Source organism: Ylistrum balloti, unplaced genomic scaffold (genome assembly GCF_031769215.1).
Source record: "Ylistrum balloti isolate Yb309-2 unplaced genomic scaffold, AGI_CSIRO_Ybal_v1 Utg369564, whole genome shotgun sequence".
Lineage (NCBI taxonomy): Eukaryota > Metazoa > Mollusca > Bivalvia > Pectinida > Pectinidae > Ylistrum > Ylistrum balloti.
In genome coordinates this window covers 295,634-314,928 of record NW_026781863.1, presented here as the reverse complement: position 1 = coordinate 314,928, position 19,295 = coordinate 295,634, and the positions used below count along the sequence as shown (strand labels likewise).

At 34.9% G+C, this 19,295-nt stretch overlaps 2 protein-coding genes across 2 annotated transcripts; one reads left to right on the top strand and one right to left on the bottom strand.

Moving 5' to 3' along the window:
• Positions 1-586: 586 nt before the first annotated feature.
• LOC132551217 (methionyl-tRNA formyltransferase, mitochondrial-like) lies at positions 587-11,435 on the bottom strand. The gene is made up of 10 exons (XM_060215368.1): positions 11,425-11,435; positions 10,257-10,943; positions 9,092-9,234; positions 7,209-7,331; positions 6,735-6,837; positions 6,480-6,555; positions 6,130-6,221; positions 4,353-4,425; positions 2,940-3,055; positions 587-1,119 (listed from the first exon to the last, which is right to left on the bottom strand). The coding sequence occupies exons 2-10, from the start codon at positions 10,923-10,925 to the stop codon at positions 949-951; spliced, it is 1,566 nt and encodes a 521-aa protein (XP_060071351.1). The 5' UTR covers positions 10,926-10,943; positions 11,425-11,435; the 3' UTR covers positions 587-948.
• Positions 11,436-14,169: 2,734 nt separating this feature from the next.
• On the top strand, positions 14,170-19,094 carry LOC132551056 (ras-related protein rab-11.1-like). The gene is made up of 6 exons (XM_060215195.1): positions 14,170-14,215; positions 15,804-15,915; positions 16,690-16,773; positions 17,898-18,091; positions 18,554-18,634; positions 18,964-19,094. The coding sequence occupies exons 1-6, from the start codon at positions 14,170-14,172 to the stop codon at positions 19,092-19,094; spliced, it is 648 nt and encodes a 215-aa protein (XP_060071178.1).
• The last annotated feature ends 201 nt before the right edge of the window (positions 19,095-19,295 follow it).

Sequence of the window (19,295 nt, the reverse complement as noted above, 5' to 3'; positions counted from 1 at the left end):
AATATCCGACTTAGTAACCAAAATGTCTCTGCCATAATGATGGTCTCTATAGCCAAACACTGATTACAACAACAAAGAAAATTACCAAACAACAACAGTTTTATAAAATCATCTTATAACACCAAAACCGTTTTCAGGAAAGTTGACGATGTACATATATACATATATGAAACATTCTCCAATTAAGGTTATTTTTTTTAATAGTTTGATTTTTCACCGTCATATCAAAACCTTGAAGCAAAAAAGCTTTTTTTCATTAAAAGCATATTGCAGACTTTATCAATTTAATTTTTAATGTACATTTTGTAATTTTTTTGCAATTTCATTCCATCTGAAAAGAGAGGAAAATGCTTTAATATTCCTCTATGTAACTAATGACTGTTAAGGGGATTATTTTTTAACATCTGGGGCAGTATATTATGATTATAAATACTGTTGCTAATTGAGTTAACCTAGTGACCGATATCAGTGACTATAAAACACTTAGTTGTGACCGTTTCATCATAATACACTCACCAAATTCCAAAACACCGCAGTATACTCCTTTACTAATTCATACAGATTTAAACAAGCAAAAACATGACAATTCAGTGCCATTCTTGTGCACATTTTTTCAAAAAAGTTTATTTGCTCAAGATTCATGACAACAGTAAAATTAAAGATCAGGCGAATTTTCAGGGTAACACTACTGTTTCTGATATCATCTTATGACGTTTCAGATAAAATTACTGTCAGTGACATCATTTACAAAAATGACATCTGGACAAGATATGCATGAGAAATTTTCAGCTCCATATCATGGTTACACTGTCACAAGTTACACACATTTACCAATCAAATGTCATTTTATAACTTGAAGTTAGAATTGAATTACTGATCTCCCATGATATAATTCGACTTTTATTCGAAATCTCATAGCTTTCTAAATTCTAGGAGAAGATTTTGACACTAATTATGGACAGCTGTTGGAACACTGTTATCTGTATCTATTTTCAATGTACTTGAGTGACTTTCAAAATAGTTGTTTACACTTCCTGGTCTGGACAAGTATCCATTGTAGAATGCTGCAGCTGTTAACATTGTGTTCACAAACAGTCTGTGGAATCCAACCCATCCATCCTAAAGACAAAGAGAACATTCATCAGCAACAAATTATACATAAGATGCAGATATGAGAAGGTTACCCTAAACCAACTTCCTAAACATCTTCCTTTCAAGGCTACTAATTTCCCAAATTATTGTATCACCACAAACGCAAACCTTCTAACTTTCCCAGTTATCAATATCACCACAAATTCAAACCTTCTCACTCTCCCAGTCATCGTATCACCACAAATTCAAATCTTCTCTCTCTCCCAGTCATCGTATCACCACAAATTCAAACCTTCTCTCTCTCCCAGTCATCGTATCACCACAAATTCAAACCACCACAAATTCAAACCTTCTCACTCTCCCAGTCATCATATCACCACAAACTCAAATCTTCTCTCTCTCCCAGTCATCGTATCGCCACAAATTCAAACCTTCTCACTCTCCCAGTCATCATATCACCACAAACTCAAATCTTCTCTCTCTCCCAGTCATCGTATCGCCACAAATTCAAACCTTCTCACTCTCCCAGTCATCGTATCACCACAAATTCAAACCTTCTCACTCTCCCAGTCATCGTATCGCCACAAATTCAAACCTTCTCACTCTCCCAGTCATCATATCACCACAAATTCAAACCTTCTCACTCTCCCAGTCATCATATCACCACAAATTCAAACCTTCTCACTCTCCCAGTCATCATATCACCACAAATTCAAACCTTCTCACTCTCCCAGTCATCATATCACCACAAATTCAAACCTTCTCACTCTCCCAGTCATCATATCACCACAAATTCAAACCTTCTCACTCTCCCAGTCATCATATCACCACAAATTCAAACCTTCTCACTCTCCCAGTCATCATATCACCACAAATTCAAATCTTCTCTCTCTCCCAGTCATCATATCACCACAAATTCAAACCTTCTCACTCTCCCAGTCATCATATCACCACAAATTCAAACCTTCTCACTCTCCCAGTCATCATATCACCACAAATTCAAACCTTCTCACTCTCCCAGTCATCATATCACCACAAATTCAAATCTTCTCTCTCTCCCAGTCATCATATCACCACAAACTCAAATCTTCTCTCTCTCCCAGTCATCGTATCGCCACAAATTCAAACCTCTCTCTCCCAGTCATCATATCACCACAAATTCAAACCTTCTCACTCTCCCAGTCATCATATCACCACAAATTCAAACCTTCTCACTCTCCCAGTCATCATATTGCCACAAATTCTAATCTTCTCACTTTCCCAGTCATCATATTGCCACAAATTCAAATCTTCTCAATTTCTCAATGATTGTATCATAACAAATTCTTCTAACATTTTAAATACATCATTCTGTAAAGTAAGCATCATCTCTTTTTAGTTTTGGTTTAACAATTCCACAAAATTTTGTGTTGATAATCATCATACTGTAAACTTTAATCAATGGTTATGTAAATATTATGTAGATATGAGCAAATTATTCCCAAAATAAAAATGAACTTTTTGTGTCCTACCTACTTTACCAGGCCCCACTTGTATAAAACATCTCAACTTGAGATTTCCTCAAGTCGAGATTTTCTTCAGCTGATATATCCTTGAAAATATCTTGTATGAAAATTCCTCAAGGAATTTCAGGACATCCTAGCCGATGACTTCCTCCTGTTCCTTGAGAAATTTTATACAAGCCGTTATCGAGGAGATATCAGCTGAGGAAAATCTCGACTTGAGGAAATCTCAAGTTGAGATGTTTTATACAAGTGGGGCCTGGTCTATAAGTTTGAAAAGAAACCATCAATATTTTATCATAGACTTCATCTAACTGTTGAATAATGAATCACTCTGTGGAATACCTTGCATTTGATAAGTATACAATGCTGTTGTTTCAGGTGATACGTCCGCCCTGGGGGTATTGCTGCAGAGCTGGAGACATTGTACAGCCTCCGGACCAGGGGTTCGATCACTTCATCTGTAAATATAGTGTGAAGTGTGCAGCAGAGGATAATGGAATCATTGATGTAACTTTTTATCATAAATCAAATCAAAAGATCGGATATCGGTTCAAGTTCACTGTCAACATCACATTGATCAATAAATGTACAAGGACCTAAACCCTGTAAATAGATAAACACAACATCACATATACAGGGACTTGAGTCCTGTAAATAGATCAACACAACATCACATAGACAGGGACTTGAGTTCTGTAAACAGCTAAACACAACATCACATAGACAGGGACTTGAGTTCTGTAAACAGATAAACACAACATCACATAGACAGGGACTTGAGTCCTGTAAACAGATAAACACAACATCACATATACAGGGAGTTGAGTTCTGTAAACAGATAAACACAACATCACATATACAGGGAGTTGAGTCCTGTAAATAGATAAACACAACATCACATATACAGGGACTTGAGTCCTGTAAATAGATCAACACAACATCATATATACAGGGACTGGAGTCCTGTAAACAGATAAACACAACATCACATGTAGAGGGACTTGAGTCCCGTAAATAGATAAACACAACATCACATATACAGGGAGTTGAGTCCTGTAAATAGATCAACACAACATCACATATACAGGGACTTGAGTCCTGTAAATAGATCAACACAACATCATATATACAGGGACTGGAGTCCTGTAAACAGATAAACACAACATCACATGTAGAGGGACTTGAGTCCCGTAAATAGATAAACACAACATCACATATACAGGGAGTTGAGTCCTGTAAATAGATCAACACAACATCATATATACAGGGACTGGAGTCCTGTAAACAGATAAACACAATATCACATAGACCGGGACTTGAGTCCTGTAAATAGATAAACACAACATCACATATACAGGGACTTGAGTCCTGTAAACAGATAAACACAACATCACATATACAGGGACTTGAGTCCTGTAAATAGATCAACACAACATCATATATACAGGGACTGGAGTCCTGTAAATAGAGAAACACAACATCACATATACAGGGACTTGAGTCCTGTAAATAGATAAACACAACATCACATATACAGGGAGTTGAGTCCTGTAAACAGATAAACACAACATCACATAGACAGGGAGTGGAGTCCTGTAAATAGATAAACACAACATCACATATACAGGGAGTTGAGTCCTGTAAACAGATAAACACAACATCACATATACAGGGACTTGAGTCCTGTAAACAGATTAACACTACATCACATGTACAGGGCCAGTATATACAATGGATTTGAATGACATGAATTACCTGGTATAGTATTAACTGGAACCATATCATAGAGCTTCACTCTGTAACCACTGTAGCTGCTCGTCAGGGGCATCTAAAATAAAGAATGTGATCTGTGTGAAGACTTTACAAGGACAGATTCGGGAGGCATTTATGTTTAAAATACATCATCTTGATTATAACACAAGTCTGCATGGTTTCATTTTATGAAGTAAGTAGGCACTTAAATTGAAGGTAACAAACTAATACAATGTAATAATGTACCTGAAAACTGGCACGTGAAACACACATTGAATTATGTTAGAATGAGATTCTGTGAACATCTTAGCTAAATTACAGGTCTCCAGCAGCCCAGCCCCAGGTGGCAAGGACAGGTAAGCTGATAACAGTTCTCTGATGACCCAGCCCACTGACTTTTGTTTTGAAGGTCTAGGGCTGTGACATCAATTTCAAACAAAACAGTACACCAGAATAAGACTGATATGGGCAGCACTATATGAACACAACCAACCAAACCTCCGACCATTAAACAGCAAGGACATAAAACACCAATAAAAAAATATTAATGTCAATGAAAATTTACCATGAAATGATAATGGCTGAATGTCCTGCTCCTGGCAATACTGGAATGCCACATATTTTAAAATCATCTAGAGAACAAGATCAAGGTCTAAAGGGCCTGCATTGCTCACCTGGCTATTTTAGCTATTTAATAAGGAATTTCAAATTTGAAAAAATAATTTCTGATATAATTTCCTTATTTGATCCCAGCCTTGTGGTCAAACAGAAGTCAGAGTCACTATTCATAAAAAATTGCTTCAGATCAATCTTGATTTTCAAGAACTTACACATCCCAACTTGGGCCCTACATTGAAAAGTTTTGATTAAATTTTGGCAAAATCCAATCAGTGTGACAGGAAGAGAAAATTTTCTTTCATTTTTACTTGATTTCCTCTGTTAGGAACCACTCCTCCTGCCCCACGGGGGCCAAGACCTAATGTCTACAGATGTTGATTCCTCTTCACCCAAGAATGCCAAATTATGACAATATCCATTCATTCCTACAGCATTAGTAAGATTTTAAAGAATTTATTACATTTCCCCTATTGGGCCCCCCCCAAACAGGACAGACCTATAAGGTCTATACAAGATTGATTCCTCTTCACTCTAGAACACTTCAGACCAAATATTATTCATTCCTTTCTACAGGAGGATTAGGACCAGTTGAACCAAAATCCTTGCCACTCACAATTAGGTTGTGACATCAGATTAGAAATGAAAACCCTGACAAAATCTGATATATACTTCGCCTCATGTTTCATGCCACATTGACAATGATATGATGTTTTGAGTTCGCTGTTGCAGCAATCATCAACAGGTGTGAAGTGACAGATTTTTTTAATAACTCCAGTGTTATGAAGACATAAAAATCTCAACCTTTGGGATAAGATTTTTTAAGCTCATAACTCACAAAATCTTAATATTAAATTTTAAATATAAAATGTAAATATAGTGAACTCCTGTTGATATTCTAGAAATGTTACCTCCCTTTTTAATCCGTATGCAACATTTTCATGGTGAAAATTTCTTAAAACTGAAATGTTATTCAACAAAATAAGTCTACCTGGGATTTTAACTCATAAAATATTGCAAAGTACAATTTTTTTTTCCTTAAGACCTGTCGAGGTAAAATTACTGGAGGGACATCTGCTGGAAGATCCAATGTAGAAGACTATTTCTCACTCATGTACAGTTAGCAGTACAGAATATGACTGATTAATAATGTGTTTAAACTCACTAATTCATGGATGGCTCGGTATTGACGATCTATCTCACACATAGTAGAATTTTCCCAGTCCACTACTTCCATCCCTTTACTTATCTTTGGAGCTGAAATTACATAAAAAAATTCTAATAAGATTGTATATCTTCAATTGTTTTGATATGATGGAAATTCAAAAGACCCTGAATATTGTTGATAGATATGATATGAACAGATGGCATTTAAACTAATCATAACTAAGGATACGTACTGTAAGTGAGTCAATTAGATCAAGATAGCATAAACTAATGATACTTACCGTAAGAGAAGCAATTAAATCAAGATACAGGATGTACATATATGTAGCATAAATGTATGGTACTTACCGTATGTTATACCATCAGAAGGCTGTTCTATTTCCTGTCTTTCAAGTGAAGGTAAATCACAAAGTGCTGCTAACATCTTCAGAAGACAATAATCATGAATCAAAAATAGCATCATTAAAGTTATGGAGATTCAGTATCTTGATATTTTAATGAATATTGTAAGAAAAAAATTCTACAGTTGTATTTCTTCATTAATATCTTATATTCATAAAAGATCACCCGATAGATGGACAACCAACCAGCTCAGATGCTTACCAATTTGACTCCGTGGACAGCTAGCAAATCACAAAGTTGAAGGGTAGTGCTGCCCTCTGGGACAGGAAGTGACTTCTGTAGCAGTACAGGGCCAGTGTCAAAACTGCCAAGGAGATAATGCAGAGGAATGATAGAAAGCTGTGTAAATAGTCAACCAATCAGGTGATATAAAAAACTTTCTGTGATCTCCTTGATGAAAACTACACTCAGGTAGTTTGTGTACAATTGATACCTTGATTCCACAGCCAATAACTTGTGTACCCATAGAAACCTCACATGCTTGGACAAGGTCCTGATGCTTTGTCAGGTCTATTCAGACAATCAAATCCAAGTCTCTATCGTAACAGCTATAAATAAAGCCACAGTCTCCATGGTGATAAGCCTAAGACTATTGTATGATACCTTTTTTTAGTGATCCCCGACATCTTAAGTACAAACAGCTGTATATAAATATCATTACATTGAAATACTCACTGTTTTGCACGTAGCTTCATCAACGTAATTCCTGTCAGAGTGTCGCCACTGAGAATTGTGTGAGGGATCGGAGTTGCTCCTCTCCAGCGAGGTAATAAACTTGGGTGAATGTTAATAATCCCACTGAATTCAATAAAAATGGACTTTAACTACCAAAACATATAAATACTGTTACTTATATATCATATGTGTAACAAACATCATTATTCAATATTCATTTTCATGCCTTTGCTAGGATTCGAACCCTGGACCTCTGTGTTACCACTATTATATTCAAATTTAATCTAACTAAACAGAAGATCTTTCTCAAGTAGAGTGATAGTATACAGTGTTTCATATGCACTGATTTTGACTTTCTCAACTTCAACTGTGAATTAGTTAAACAGGGTTTTCCATAAAAGCCAGTCGTCGACCAATTTGACTGGCTACTTTGATCATTTGGCCGCCTACACCAATCCAGTTCCGTAATAATGTTCCGTACACGACTACACGTACACGGCAGGCCACCCCCACCTCGCCACGTTGCGGGTCGGGTCGGGTCGGGACAGCTGGCTTTGCCAGCCTCCTACTTTCACTACACAGCCTACTAATAACAAAATTATGGAAAACCCTGGTTAAAAATGTTAAAAATGTTAAATGAATAACTTCTACAAAAATGGTTGATTCACAATACCAAGTTGGTACAGCATATTATGAATCAATAGCCATACAATTTTACAACACATCTGTGTGAGCAGAATCTCTGGCAGAATTAAAATGCAGGAAAAGTGAAATAAATCTAGAAGGCAAAGAAACACGTCATGATTAACAAAGATCGCTTTCGCATAAGCAGTTGAAACATTTGAACTGGTTGGACGAGTTGGACCTGCAAGAAAAATGTCAGGTACAGGTCAGGACTAAGGCTGGACTGCAGAATATTTGGCCAATACAGATTTAGAGGTCCAGCCGTACCTGTCTGAAACTAACTTGCTGAATATCATTATTTTTCAGAAGTTCAGCACATATCTCCAGGAGCATTATGCTATAAAATATGAGTGAATTTTATTTTATTTTATTCCTAATTTTAGTTAATTGATTTATGCTTGACAGGAAATTCTGAAACTCTGCATTTTTAGTTTTTCATTTGTCAGGTCAGTCAAATAAATTCCACACCACTTATACCATGTCAGTTAGGTCACACAAAAGCAGTTGAAGTCTATTAACAAAGAAAACAAAGAGATACGATCTCTAGACAAAACCAGTTTATGATAGATTACGGAAGGTAGACAACCCACATTCCTACTTCAATATCTACATAACAACATTAGCGATGGGAAATCAGCTCAAATCCAAAATAGATGATCCCTTATAATTGGAGAGGCTTTCTGGTGTAGTCCATTGATTACATAATCAGTGGACTGTGTGTTCAATATTCATTAAAAGTTCATGCATTTTTCATTGAGAAATGTTTTCCAGGTTTTGTAACTTTAATCTAACATAACTCATTTACCTAGAAGCTGAATATTTTTGGCAATTCTCATCTCTGTTATGCATAAACACAATAAAATAATAAGGTACCGATAATTGATTATAAAAAATTACAATTGATCATCGCATTGGATGAGGTTAAACAATTAGATAATCGACTGTACCTGATCACTGTCCCATCACTAATGAACACTGAAGAAATCGCACTGCTAAAGATACTCACTATGGGAAAACAAATACTATGAGAAAAAAAAGATACTCACTATGGGAAAACAAGATACTCACTATGAGAAAACAAGATACTCACTATGAGAAAACAAGATACTCACTATGGGAAAACAAGATACTCACTATGGGAAAACAAGATACTCACTATGGGAAACAAGATACTCACTATGAGAAAACAAGATACTCACTATGGGAAGGCATTTATTACTCTTCCTGGAATCATTTTTCCAAAGGATGAGAGTACACTAACATCAAACATCCCCTTTTCAACTTTGATTGGCCACTCGTGAATACAAAGTCCCATTTCCTTGCTATATTTCTTCACAGGCGTCTGAAATTGTAGAAATAATCAAGTAACAACAGCAATCAAATATAACACAATAACGAACAGAAGGAAAAAATATTTCCAGGGTGTGGAATTTAAAAAAAAACCATTGAATAGGAAGATTGTTTTTGCAGATGTCAAGGGATGAAAATTGACATGAAAGTTCCATATTGTATGTAAACCAGAAAGGCAAAATTTCACACTTAACCAAGTGAAAATCCTAAAATTTGATCATTATGGATTCAAATTTAAACATTTTTTCAAGTGAAATTTGTAAAAAAAAAAAAAAAAAGAAGTATAATGTGTCCAAGTCTCATTGACAACAGAAATGATGGGCTAGTCTCCTTGACAACATATATGATGAGCTAGTCTCATTGACAACAGAAATGATGGGCTAGTCTCAATGACAACAGAAATGATGGGCTAGTCTCATTGACAACAGAAATGATGGGCTAGTCTCATTGACAACAGAAATGATGGGCTAGTCTCATTGACAACATATATGATGGGCTAGTCTCATTGAAGACAAATGACAAATATGATGGATTGGTCTCCATGACAACATATATGAGGGGCTAGGAATCTTAACATTTACAGAGTTCCACAAATAGAAATTGAATTCATATAATTTGACCCCTAAAAACAACATCTACATATGAAGAAAAATTTGTCCATACTAACAGTTTACTCGATCATTACATTTTGATAAATTGCTAGAGAATGATTTTATAAAATTCCAACCCAGTCTCAGTACCTAAAATTTTGTTTTACATCAGAACAGCTTTGTTGAAATTACAGTACCATGTGTTTAAGATTGCAATAAACCCAGTCTGGGTCAAAACTTGACCCCAGATTAAAAACTGGGAGATAAAAGCTTATCACAGGACACTGATTTATAACAATGTTTGTCATTTGTATGGAAAACTGTGTGTGTAGGCTTATTACCATGTTGATAAATATAGTATAAAAATATCACAATTCTTACAATCAATTGATAAATACAGTATCAAAAATATCACAATACTTACCATTGAAGCTGTACAAACAACTTCTAAGTTCTCAACAACCTTGAACTCTGACTCAGTCTGTAGCATGTTTTCATGTAAAGCCTTTAGGGCTGGCAAGGAAAATCGATCTGATCCAAAAAATAGCACTCGCCAAGGTGGCTGCATTCTTACATTGCTGAATTCTTTTATATTAGCACAACACACAGATGTAGAAAAAGAGGAAGTCTGAAGTATCCACCATGGGGGTCGGAGTTGGAATGATTGTCTTAGTGTTAAACAGGTCGGAAATAAAGTCATTTTATGAGATAATCTTGACAGTTTCACATTGGCACAGGTACGAACAGCAGATAAGGAAAATAAAAACGATGACCGCTTGAGTTGTGATCTTCTTCCACAACACTGTTTACTTAAAGTCAGCACTGATGATTGTCTGGAGCTCACTTTCCATGTTAAATTATGTCTTTGTAAGACAGAAATTTGTTGCAAATTATTTGAATATGATTTAAATGTTTGGTTGTAATTGCAATGTTGCACTTTCGTTAAAGCATTTGGTTGATATGGATGGTTAGACAGAGATACACAGTTGAGTCTTCTGCATAGAAAAATTGGAGAAATTTGTTTCAGTTCTTGACCTCTCAAACATTGATAAAGAGATCTGACGATGGTCATGTTTGTCAAAGAAATAGACATCGTACCAGCTCTGGTAACCTGTACAACAAACAAAAAAATAATATAAAATTACTTCACATTTCAAGCATACAATACGCAATATCCCTGCTGACATACAGCTCCCACAGCAAACACAAACCATATTTAACGTAAAATAAAAGTTTTAAAATCAGGTTACAAAAGGACAATCCTAACGTGATTTATATTAAGTTTCAACTTCATTCACTGTGTCTACTTCTATTACTGCCAATTATGGCTTTTTTCGCTTCCTTACGAGAACGATTATCTGAATCACAAGTCATTAAAACATCTCGGGGTGACACTATAAAAACACATGAAGTCAATAAAAAAAGATGAAAATGCATTGGGGTATATGACACTACTACTCTTTTGACTCAACATTTGACTTATGTCCATGTGCCCGAGGTGCAGGTTCAGAAAGCACTGTCAGTCCTGAAATCCAGTACAATAAGATTTCTGTATGACAAACGTATATACTGTTTAAAATAATACTGTTTACCTGGAAGTTTCCCACTGCACCGGCGACTTATATTACTCGTGTTCCATAGTGCAAGGGAGACCACTCTATCATCTTAAATTGAAGGTCAAGGTTAAAAACGGGTAATACGAAAATGCGGCTGTAATTTCTTAATTTACGACTCCTCAGGTATATCCTTTACCTGTTAATGTTGTCCTGTTGTCGTCTGCGTAAAACGTATTAGTGAGGAATGTGAAGGAATTCAGGTACAACATATTGACAGAACTTCGACATTTTCAGCTGTGTTCGGAAAAAATACCCTATTCCTGGTCTATTCATGAGGTTTGTACGGTTTCAAAAACTGATCAAGTTGTTAAAAGGAAATTGACAGTTCTCTAACAAAACTTATTTATCACATATCACAAACAAATTACATGGCCTACATCTACCTGAAGTTATGTATTTTATTCTTATTTAAATCAGTTTATGTTTGTGTAATCGTGTATTATGACCGAGGATCAGGAATGACTCAACATGTCCATGATAATTAATTTTATCCGTTTAGTAACGAGTTAGAATCTATTTCAGGATGTGATGTAAACAAGGTGATCACCACACAATAGGCCTATTAATCTACTAACAATATACATGTAACTGTTGTTTACATTTGACCGTACTGACAATAACACCATTTTCGTCTGTAAACAGCTTAAAATGGTAAAATCATTCGATCTGTGAGAGCAATTGGTCATTTAATTTTCAACAAGCGTGTAGTCAATATTGGAATTAAGTAAGATGGAAAGAAGGTTCAACTTCTTTTTGGCCCCTTGACCCTCTCCAGGATTTATTTGTGCATATCTGTTCTGAGATGTTAGGTATATACTTGTGCAGGCAGCTGGCAATTACTTCAGCTGTTCATCATGGAGCTTGTGTGTATATGTTTTGGAGTTGTCAACTGAAGATGGATGTGTTGATTGATTGATAATGTAGGTCAGCACAGATGTCAGTAAATAAACACAGAGTATACAGGTCCTTTATATAGGTTCACAGCTAACAATTAACAGCTAGCATTGTGTATTTAGGTCAGGTCAGATATTTGTTATACTTGGACATCTCCAGGTATGAAAGGTGATTGAGGAGTAATGCCACAGTAAAGATTCAGTCACAACAAAAATAGTTAGTAGTTTCATTAGTGATATCACCAGATGAGTGAGCATCTTCAAGAATTTTTAAGTTTTGCTGAGTTAAATAGTTATATGAGGGTCCTGTGTGTTGTAACAAGTGTCTAGTAATTCTGTATGAAGGTCCTGTGTGTTGTTACAAGTGTCTAGTGATTCTGTATCAGGGTCCTGTGTGTTGTAACAAGTGTTGAGTAATTCTGTATGAAGGTCCTGTGTGTTGTAACAAGTGTCTAGTAATTCTGTATGAGGGTCCTGTGTGTTGTTACAAGTGTCTAGTAATTCTGTATGAGGTCCTGTGTGTTGTTACAAGTATCTAGTAATTCTGTATGAGGTTCCTGTGTGTTGTAGCAAGTGTCTAGTAATTCTGTATCAGGGTCCTGTGTGTTGTAACAAGTGTCTAGTAATTCTGTATGAGGTTCCTGTGTGTTGTAACACGGACTTATATACATGTATATAAGTCCGTGGTTGTAACAAGTGTCTAGTAATTCTGTATCAGGGTCCTGTGTGTTGTAACAAGTGTCTAGTAAATCAGGGTTGATTTCTTTTGATAATTAAGATCAAACATGTCATAATCAGACTTTGGTTTTCAAAACTAAAATGACTTTTAATTTCATTTAATATATGATGAAGATATTTTCTGTGTAGTTATTAGAAGGCTACTGTGACAAGAATGGACTGTAACTGTTTACAGTATTGTGTGAATGGAGTGTTTTGTTTTCCTCTACTTTACAAGGATGTCTTGTTTATACAACCTGTTTATCTTAATCTCAGTGTTTTATCAACAGTAACTTACACTTTCATGGGAAACTTTCTATCTCTGACCCGTTACTCTGTAAGATAAATACCCACCCAGCTGTTTACCTTTGTCCATCCTCAGGTATCTTATCAAATAACCTAATATAACAGTGTCCTGCCATCCCTTTAAGTCTTTTAAATTTTGATACATATACACTGTGTATATATATACTTAGTAAATTTATTGGATCATAAACCATTCTAAGAGCTGTGTGATTTATTTAATATTTTCGTTCTGTGAAGTCCTGTGTGTATAATGGGGGATAACCTTAGAATTTTGACAGAATTAGTCATCCCGGTCTATATATATTAATACACCAACAGTAAAATTGTTATCAAATGACAAGGATTAAAACTTAATTGCATTTTTTTGTTTATTTCCTCTGTTCTGTTCAGCTGTTCTAGAGTGTGAAATTTTAATTATCGTGTCATATAACAATGTATATAAAGAACATTTACTGCACATGTAAAACAAGTTTCAAAGGAAACATGATACACTGTTCCTGTATGTAAAGTTTTAACGTATTTTCATGGAATGTTTATTTTTAACGTACCTGGTGCATTGAAGAATTTTGGATTATTTCAAACTTCCTCTTAAGTTTTTACTACACCAGTCCTCGAGTATGAACTTGAAAATTATTTTGTCATTTAATCATGTTTATATAGACAATTTTTACTGTACATGTCAAAAGTGTTTCACAGGGAATATGATACTTGTATGTAAAGTTTTATGATGTTTTCTGAAAATCTTTATTTTTTGATATTACAGAAGCAGTAAGGAATTTTTGATGCAATCATAAGACAAAAGAAGATGGCTAATTCTATGACAGAGGAACAGTATGATTTCATTTGGAAAAGTAAGTATCATTTTTTTATTACTTCTTTTACATCTTAAACATTGAAATTCTCTCCAACGTTACTTTTGATTCAACAACCGGGATTTGGGATTTAATGTACAGGTACTGAACAAATTTTAATTGCTCAGATATTTTCCAGTATTTTATTTTATATAATCAGATACATAGATATTATAATCATATATTTGTGTATTACTGGAGCTATACTTTTTATGCTAAGAGCATTTTCAATGCTCTTCAGCATGTTGCTGTCGCCCCTGAGTATCAGTACTTCGTTTTCATTGGTTCATGAATCGAAAGTTTACTCCTACTCCATCTGCCGGACATTACTGTAATAATTGGATTATCGCCCCTACAAGTTGCTGATGCTAGTCATTAAATGAAACAACCTTATCGGCATTTTCTTCATTACATATTAATGTTGTTGGCTTATTTTTTCAGCTTCTGATCTATTTCATTTTATTTTCATTTACTGCATTGCCTATTTATTTTAAATCTGAGAATTGATTTGTTTAATGGAACAAGTATTTCCATGTTAATATGCATATGTGATAAGAAACATTGTCACCAAATCACCTGACTTTGTCAGAACCAGATATTGGCTATATCATGACCTGCTTAAATTTGTAAATAAAATATTAGAATCACCTGATGTTTTTTTTTTCTTTTTATCGTGATCACTGTTTCAAAAGTTTCAAATTCATTTTTTTATCTGTTAATTCAAAATAATGCTTAAACATACTATAGAACATCATCTCAATGCCAAGAGTTGTGAAAACTATACAATAGAATTTATTATAAAGTCTTTTACTGGTGACCCATTAAAACACCTTGTCACCTGTGTAAAATCCACTATATTGTATCTTAACATGTTTTAGTTCTTTTAAAATAGTTTTTCCTATTTCACATTTTTTTCTCGTTTCACAGTTGTACTATAGTGTTTTTAGTACACATCTGATGATGATATGCTATTCAAATCACCCTGTGTCTGTGATCTGTCTGTTATCTGTCCTTTTGTAAACAATTTTTGGTTGTTGCTGTTTCTTAAGAAGTAAATGATGGATCTTTTTCAAATTTCACATGTTGGTTTCCCCAATTGTTTGGTCCCTAATTGTGCCCATTTGTTTTTGCCCTGATCAGATTTCACTATTTCTTGAGATGTACAGTATGGATCTGTGCAAAATTTTGCATGTATATATAGATTTCTCTTGGTCCCTAGTTGTGTCTGCTTGACTTTGTGACTAATTAGAAAAACAAAAAAGTAATCATCTTTGATTTGGCAGTTCAAGATTGTTATCACAGCCTCTTAGAGTCATTTTTAAATGTCATATAATTAAGAGCAAATAACAGGAGAAAGATAAAAGCAGGGAAAAAGATCAAAATTTTAAAGAAAAAATAAAGATGAAACAATGGGCACCAATATCCCTACAGGGATCTCTTCTTAGTCCCTTTAAGATTGTTTTTCCTTGCAGAAGTTTCACAGATGTACTAGTGTTTAGTCCCTTTAAGAGATATTGTTTGTTTTGCCTGTTTTACAGTTGTACTAGTATTCAATTTGTTTAAAATAGTATTTTTATCTGTTTCATAGTTGTACTAGTCGGAGACTCAGGAGTGGGTAAAACAAACCTGTTGTCAAGGTTTACCCGGAATGAGTTCAACGCCGAAAGTAAAAGTACAATAGGAGTGGAGTTTGCTACGAGGTGAGCTATTCTGTTTATTAATGTATAACACTTCCACAATATCTGGGTACGGAGTTGAACAACGTCACTCAGTATTAGTAATGATGTACAAGAATCAGTAATTAAATCCATTTTTACTGCTTTAGAATGTTGTATCACAGTTATTTCTATTACAACACTGTTGAGAAATGATTGGTTTCTGTCTTAAGATTTCTGTTTGTAGCAAAGAAATTTAAATAAATTTATTTGTATAAATGTTGTAGCTTATCGGACGTTTTCATTTGATCATTAGTAAGGTCTACTTACTGATCAAACATGCACTGTTTAAGCAAGGGAGATAATTAATGATCAATTTCTTATTTTATATATTGCACAAAAGACTCTTAATTGAATTATTCTTTTTAGTATAAATTGGCTTCAGCAGGACCAGATAATAAAGTAAACTGCATCTTACAACCGTTTTGTTCCTCTAGGACTTGTCAGTGATGCTAAGAGCCTGAATTTTACAACCAACTAGATGTGTGTGGGAGGGGAAGGGGCAGGTGGTTCCATAGCTCATAATTTAAATATTTTCTTAATTTCATAATTTCCTTATATCTGATGATTTCAGAAGAATGACAAGCCAGTATGTTCTGAACCTTGCCTCTATTGATAAGAACTTGCTACATTAACAATCAAGAGAGCTTATTTATATCATATATGCTGGTTACAGCTCATTCATACCACAAGATATAAGTTATTCCTAAAAGATATTACAAAGCATTGATTCATTTTAAGTTAATAACTGTTTTGTAGGAACTTAACAATAAAGGGAAAAACAGTGAGGGCACAAATCTGGGATACCGCAGGACAGGAGCGTTACAGAGCCATTACAAGTGTGTAAGTATACATTATCTGGGCCATCAAGTGTGTCAGTATACAGTATCAGGGCCACCAAGTGAATCAGTATACAGTGTCAAGGCCATCACTGCAGGACAGGAGCGTTACAGAACCATTACAAGTGTGTAAGTATACAGTATCAGGGCCATGACAAGTGTGTAAGTATACATTATCCGGGCCATCAATTGTGTCAGTATACAGTATCAGGGCCACCAAGTGTGTCAGTATACAGTGTCAAGGCCATCACTGCAGGACAGGAGCGTTACAGAACCATTACAAGTGTGTAAGTATACAGTATCAGGGCCATGACAAGTGTGTAAGTATACAGTATCAGGGCCATGACAAGTGTGTAAGTATACATTATCCGGGCCATCAAGTGTGTCAGTATACAGTATCAGGGCCATGACAAGTGTGTCAGTATACAGTGTCAGGGCCATTACTGCAGGACAGGAGCATTACAGTGCCATTACAAATGTGCAAGTATACACTATCAGGGCTGTCAAAAGTGTGTCAGTGTACAGGGTCAGGGCCATCACCAATATGTAAGTACAATTGTATACAGTGTCTAGGCCATCACAGGCGGACAGGAATGTGTTGAAGTTCAACACAGTAACAATTTTCAAGATTTATAGAAACATACCTGTCAAAGACTACAAATGACATAATTTAGTAAGTTTAATGACATCTAGGACTGTTTTTGGCTTCAGAAGTCAACAACTTTAAGTTTACAAGTGAAACTAACCACCCACAAAAGGTAAAACCCTGACATTTTACACCCGTCTTAATCCACCCACATATAGTAAAATATGTTAAAACTATGCATTTTCATGAAGCCAAATACCTGCAGATTTCTTTCATTTGTCACCAATTACAAATTAAAACCCCAAGAAGGCACAATATTTTACTAAATCTAAATTGAGAAATGGATTATAATTAGATGAAACAGATCCGAGTCATTCACTGACTGATTAATTTGTGTGAGTCCTGAAGGTGAATACATATGTTTAGGTTGATAATAAAAGATGATTTAAGTGGCTATATTTTGAAATCCAGTAATCTGTCTAGATAGTTTATCATAACACTGTTGCGTAAGATTGATAAAATTTTTTAAATTTCATACACAGATATTACAGAGGAGCTGTAGGGGCCCTCGTCGTGTATGATATCACTAAGCCCCAGACGTTTGAGAATCTCCACAAATGGCTAGAGGAGCTAAAGGAGCATGCTGACCCGTATGTCTGTATCATGATCGTGGGCAACAAAACTGACCTCAGGTCAACCCGAGCCATTCAACAGGAACAGGGACGTCTAAAGGCTGGTATGTAAATAAAGTTAGGGAACATATTTATATTTTATATATATAATTATAGTCATAAAATTGATTTGTCTCGGCCATTTTATAGGGGAGGCTGGCAGATGTAAAGTTTTCTCCATGTCTGTACTGTTTGCTGCATGGTGGTATCTCCCTTTACATCACATCTTGACCTGTTGTGAATCTATATTCTGTCTTTAGAACCTCAATTGATTTGGTTCATATTCCTCAAAAATCCTAACATCAGGTTTTACATTTGATCTAGTTTGCTGAGGAGCTGGGACATCCATATTTTGTAAAAATTCTCTTCTTTGAATAAACATTGATACCTACTGTACTTTATGGTTCAGGTCACAAATTCTGTCTGTCTTGCAAAAAAACACATCAGTTTAGTTTCAGTTTCTTGTACAAGAAAAACTTAGGGCTACACTTTTTGTTTCAATTTCCTTATTGTCTTGTTTTTAACAGAGGAAAACAAATATTCTTTTATTGAAACTTCTGCTCTGGACTCAACAAATGTTGGTGAAGCTTTTAACAATCTATTAGTGGGTAAGTGTGGCATGTTTATAATCATTATTTAGGCATTATAGTACTGTACTGCAGTACACCATATCAATGTTTAGCTGTCAAAAATTTAGAAGTTGTTCGAAAATAATTCTGATTTGCTTCTGAATAATTGAACAAAACTCAGATCAGATATAAAATGGCTACTGCTTTTCAAACAAAGAAAGATGTCAAATTTGCTTGTTTATTGTTCATTCAGATAACTTTTTAAAAAGTCATTTGAAACATACACAATCATTGAAATAGAAAATAGACTCAATGATCCTTATAAATCCATATAATTAACAATTGACCAGAATTTTTATCTTTTATAGATATTTTCAAAGTACAAGTTGAAGATCAGAATTTGGATACGAAAGCCGCTGACAACACATCAAGAATTGTTCCAAATTCCTCTGAGGATCCAAGTCAGCAAGAAGATGGTGTGCAGCAGTGTGGCTGTTGATCTGTGTTTTTGTTATGTTTGTCAAGCTGATTTTATGGTTGGTGCAAAGAGTTTGAGTGACTGAGATTGAGTCTTAGTGTGAAGATTTTTAAATGACATAGATTATTTGAATCTAAAGACAGGAAATTAGATCTTGGTACATGTGGAAATGTAAAGATGATGATTTTGTCATAAAACACATTTTTAAAGGTGGAAAATAAT